Source organism: Triticum aestivum, chromosome 3A, assembly GCF_018294505.1.
Source record: "Triticum aestivum cultivar Chinese Spring chromosome 3A, IWGSC CS RefSeq v2.1, whole genome shotgun sequence".
Classification (NCBI taxonomy): Eukaryota; Viridiplantae; Streptophyta; class Magnoliopsida; order Poales; family Poaceae; genus Triticum; species Triticum aestivum.
This window is the reverse complement of record NC_057800.1, coordinates 49036992-49042148: the sequence shown is the minus strand read 5'-3', so window position 1 is coordinate 49042148 and position 5157 is coordinate 49036992. Positions and strand designations below refer to the sequence as shown.

Sequence of the window (5157 nt, the reverse complement as noted above, 5' to 3'; positions counted from 1 at the left end):
CTATGGGACGACAAGGGCATGCGCCCTGCCCGTCCACGCACGTTCATTTCGATGGAAACGCGGCCCAAAGTTAGACCGGGAATGGATCGAAAGCGGACTGAAAACGGACGCTGATCCATTTGCTCCCGCGCGTTAGACCGTGTTTTCTGTCCGTTTACCCTCAAATGGACGCGGCCGGACTATTTGAGGTCGGCGTTGGAGTTGCCCTTAGAGAAGGCAAAGTTGGATTAACCACCCCACTCTGTGTCCGCAAGTTAACAGGTCGCTATATATGCTAATGGTCCAGCCTCAGCACACTACATTGGCTGCGTCACCATTAGGTTTGGGCACATCCTTGATCGTTCCTCTCTGCTTCTAGATTACTGCTACTTTTTTTTTGTATTAGATGCCCATTTTTATTTCGGTATAAACAGAGAAGGGTCCACACCTGCAGCTGTTGTGTCAGGTAAGAGAGTGAGGAGTGAAGCGCTGCATATGTACAGAGATTCCGTCTCCACCTAAAGACTTACATTTATTTTTCTTATATATCATTCTGGATGGTTCATAACTTTTAAAATTATAAATTCGTTTTTCAAACTTTTTACATATTTCAATTCATGGCGAATAGCCGACCTTGAATATATTTTGAAAAGGTATAAAATACCGATTTTAAACATTTCACATATTTTATGATAACATATTCCACTCATTTCAAAAAACAGATTTCATAATAACATATTTCACTCATTTTGAAACAGATTTTACATATTTTAAAACAGATTTCACTCATTCATATATCATTTTCAGTCATTTCATTTTCAGTCATTTCATTGCACTCATTCATATATCATTTTCAGTCATTTCATTTCACTCATATATCATTTCACTCATTTTGACACTAAGTTCAGAAAAAGATTTCTTAATAACATATTCCACTCATTTCAAAAGATTCTCTAATAAAATATTCCACTCATTTGAAATCAGATTTCAGTCAGTTCATCTAACATGTTCCACCCATTTCAAAAAATATTTATAAGATATTCCAGTCATTTCAGAAATTATTTCATAACTAACATATTTCACACGTTGTTAACCATATGCCATACATTCTAAAACAGATTTCGCTAATTTCATATAACATATTTTCCTCATTTAAAAAATATTTTTAATAACATATTCTACTCGTTCAATTTCTTTTCATAAATAAGATATTTTAGTACCCACGTTTCACTTTTCACTGGCTTGTTTTAAAAACTAACATCGGTTTCAATTGCACATTTAAAAAATCACTCTTCATTGGCTTGTTTCAAAAAATACATTTACAACTAATCGGCTTCAAAAGTTCACATTTATTTTATTGAAATTGGTTTATTTCACATATGAAATGTGTAATTTCAATTTTTTTAAACATCTTTGAAATGTAACCAAGATTTGTCTAGTTCTAAAGGTCTTCATGCGATTTAAATTTTCTAAGATAAAATAAAGTCTATGGATTTATTTGGATGAGAGAGACGTGTGAGTAGTGCACATCACTGACAAAAGTTGTATTACGGTGCCATAGGACTGACAATTGATTTCACTAAATAGAAATACCAGAAACTAAGAAATCAATACAAAGAATACAGTACATGTGTGTGGGCCATAGTTTGCACAAATGACAAAACTAAAACTAAATGGTGATAGACCAGGAAAATATCAAGTGCTACCAGCACTTAGATGATGCCGTGATACGGGCTTCTGGACCGTTGGATCTGAGATCGGACGGCTCCTTAAAATCTATTCTAGTTATCTGAAATTTGAAGACTTTCGGCTGACTTTTTTGCAAAATGTTCAAGAGCTCCCGAGAGCCGTCGGATCTGAGATCCAATGGCCCTCAGAAGCCCGTATCACAGTATCACCTAACGGCTGGTATCTTCCCGTGGCAGACCGCCAGTACCGTTACGGCGCAAAATGACTTTGCGCTATATATACTCGCTCCCCCTACCAGCTGCAGAGCAACTCACACGAGTCACCAGTCACCACGAGGAGTATTACTAGCTAAGATAGGTAGCTGCTGCAGAGTGAATAAGCTCACTGAGCTTTGGTAGCGCAGCCATGGACGTGCTTTACGTCCAGGCGCTTGTGATGGCGGCGGTGGCCGTGGCGCTGCTACAGCTGCTGAAAGTGGCCCTGAACCCGATGAGGGAGAGGGCGCCGCCAGGGCCGTGGAAGCTGCCAGTGATCGGCAGCATGCACCACCTGATGAACGTTCTGCCGCACCGCAAGCTGCGGGACCTTGCCGACGCGCACGGCCCGCTGATGATGCTGCAGCTTGGACAGACGCCGCTGGTGGTGGCTTCGTCCAAGGAGACGGCGCGGCTAGTGCTCAAGACTCACGACAGCAACTTCGCCACGCGGCCCAAGCTCCTCGCCGGCGAGATCGTCGGCTACGAGTGGGCTGACATCCTCTTCTCCCCATCCGGTGACTACTGGCGCAAGCTCCGCCATCTCTGCACCACCGAGATTCTCAGCCCCAAACGCGTGCGCTCCTTCCGCCACATAAGGGAGGACGAGGTACATACTCCACGTCACTACTTATTAACTGCGCTCAAAACTTTTACACTAACGAGGTAACCAATCAATAGAACGTTGCACCTAAAAACACCAGAGTAATTGAACTTAATTACAACTCATTACGAAATAAACGGCTACATAGCGGAAATGTCAAGTAGTACGAATATAAAACAGCCACGTGAACAAAAGACAAGTACCTACAAGGCTACAACCTCATGAATGAAGAGGTAGAAGAGAAAGAGGAGTTCTTGTATTTGAGATGCGTTAGTGTCTGCGAATTATTTCGATGAAAGATGAGATATACGTTTGAATATGAACGGAGTTTAACTAGACGGCTATGCACGCTGCGTATGCATGCACATGCAGGTGAGGATGCGGGTGGACCAGATCCGCCAGGCGGGGCCGTCGGCGCCGGTGAACCTGAGCGTGATGTTTCACAATGTGACCAACAGCATCGTTGCGCGGGCAGCGTTCGGGAAGAAGCACAAGAACGCGGCGGAGTTCCAGGCCGCCATCAAGTCCGGTGTGGGCCTGGCGAGCGGCTTCAACATCCCCGACCTCTTCCCGACGTGGACCACTGTGCTGGCCAAGCTCACCGGCATGAAGCGCAGCCTCCAGAGCATCCACAAGACGGTGGACGCCATCCTGCAGGAGATCATCGACGAGAGGAAGGCCGCCCGCATCGAGAAGATCAAGGCCGGCGCCGAGAACGTGGACGAGAACCTCGTGGACGTGCTTATCGGCCTGCAGGAGAAAGGCGGCTTCGGGTTCCACCTGGACAACAGCAGGATGAAGGCCATCATCCTGGACATGTTCGGGGGCGGGACGGGAACATCAGCTCCGACATCTTGCTGCTGCTGAAAGTGGCCCTGAACCCGATGAGGGAGAGGGCGCCGCCAGGGCCGTGGAAGATGTCGGAGCTGATGTCGGAGCTGATGCGGAACCCGCGGGTGATGAAGAAGCTACAGGGCCAAATCCGGGAGGCGTTCAAGGGAAAGGCGGTGGTGACTGAGGCCGACCTGCAGGAGAGCAACCTGCAGTACCTGAAGATGGTGATCAAGGAGGCGCTCCGGCTGCACCCGCCGGCGCCGCTGCTGGTGCCCCGGGAGAGCATCGACCAATGCGAGCTGGAAGGGTACACGGTGCCGGCCAAGTCGCGCGTGATCATCAACGCGTGGGCCATCGGGCGCGACCCCAAGTACTGGGAAGCACCTGAGGAGTTCCGGCCGGAGCGGTTCGAGGACAGCACGGTGGACTTCACCGGCAGCAGCTACGAGTTCCTCCCGTTCGGCGCCGGCCGCAGGATGTGCCCCGGCTTCAACTACGGGCTGGCCAGCATGGAGCTCGCCCTCGTTGGTCTGCTCTACCACTTCGACTGGTCGCTGCCGGAGGGCGTGGCCGAGGTCGACATGGAGGAGGCCCCGGGCCTCGGCGTGCGCCGCCGCACACCGCTGATGCTCCTCGCCACACCCTTCGTCCCGGCCGCGGTGGCGTAGCTATGTTCGTTTGCATGCGTCCGTGGATCCCTGCGTAGCTATATATGCTGGCGTTGCAACGACCTATCATGCACCTACGTACCATACCCATTTACTTCCTAAATATAGAGTGTGTTAATTTAAGTCGAACATTATATATGTTTGACAAAGTTTATAGCAAATTATGTAAAGAACTACAATACTTAATAAATAAAGTATGAAAATATATTTGATTACGAATCTGGTAATAATGATTTCACTACCGGAAAATGGCCCTACCCCGACGGCCAAATCAATGCCGACGGCTGCCGTCGGCCTACTTTGCGCTATGCCGACAGCCACGTCTTGGCCGTCGGCGTACCTTGGTTGTCGGGCTACCACGAGCTAAGCCGACGGCACCCGTCGGCATACATATGTCGTCGGCCCAGCTGCGAACATGGCGACAGCAGCCGTCGGCATAACCAGGCCGTCGGCATACCCGTGGGCCCGGCGACCCCGCCCGTGACCAGCGGCTAACGTCGTCAAATCTATGCCGACGGCCTGGACGGCCGGGCGTCGGCATATATCGTCATGCCACGTCATAGATCCGCGGCGCACCGTCCATGAGCTAAGCCGACGGCTGCCGTCGGCATACATACCACGTCAGCGATCCGCGGCACGCCGCCCGCCACCTAAAACCTGGCCGTCTCTATGCCAACGACATAGCCGTCGGCATAGGTAGACTTTTTTTTCATATGTATCTTTTAAGCTTTTTTATGTATTATTATATAAACTAACATGTAGCATGTTAAATATAAACATACATATGAATATATATGTAGTTTGTATTTTTTCATATATTATGAATATATATATATGGTTTGTATTTTTTCGAGCACGTTAATAATGTGCGGTCATGTTCTTTTGAATATAGATCATTATATTTTATTAAAATCAAAAACAGCTATGCCGACAAAAGTTTTGTGGCGGTTGCAAACACCCGACACCCGTCTCCAGAGTGTGATCCCCCTCACGTTCGCGGTGTGCCCCCCTCATGGATGGCGCCGGCACCTGGAGGGGGGAAACGGACGCGTCGGGTCTACACGGTGGATGTAGCTGTGGGTTTGGCCCGGATGTTGCTCCCGGGTGTCCCTACGGGTGACCTGACACA

At 48.4% G+C, this 5157-nt stretch overlaps 1 protein-coding gene across 1 annotated transcript; it reads left to right on the top strand.

The window, feature by feature from the left end:
- The first annotated feature begins 2073 nt into the window (after window positions 1-2073).
- Window positions 2074-4028, top strand: LOC123057829 (premnaspirodiene oxygenase-like). The gene is made up of 3 exons (XM_044480710.1): window positions 2074-2532; window positions 2899-3385; window positions 3433-4028. Exons 1-3 carry the CDS (start codon window positions 2074-2076, stop codon window positions 4026-4028), a joined length of 1542 nt encoding a protein of 513 aa, XP_044336645.1.
- Window positions 4029-5157: the final 1129 nt, after the last annotated feature.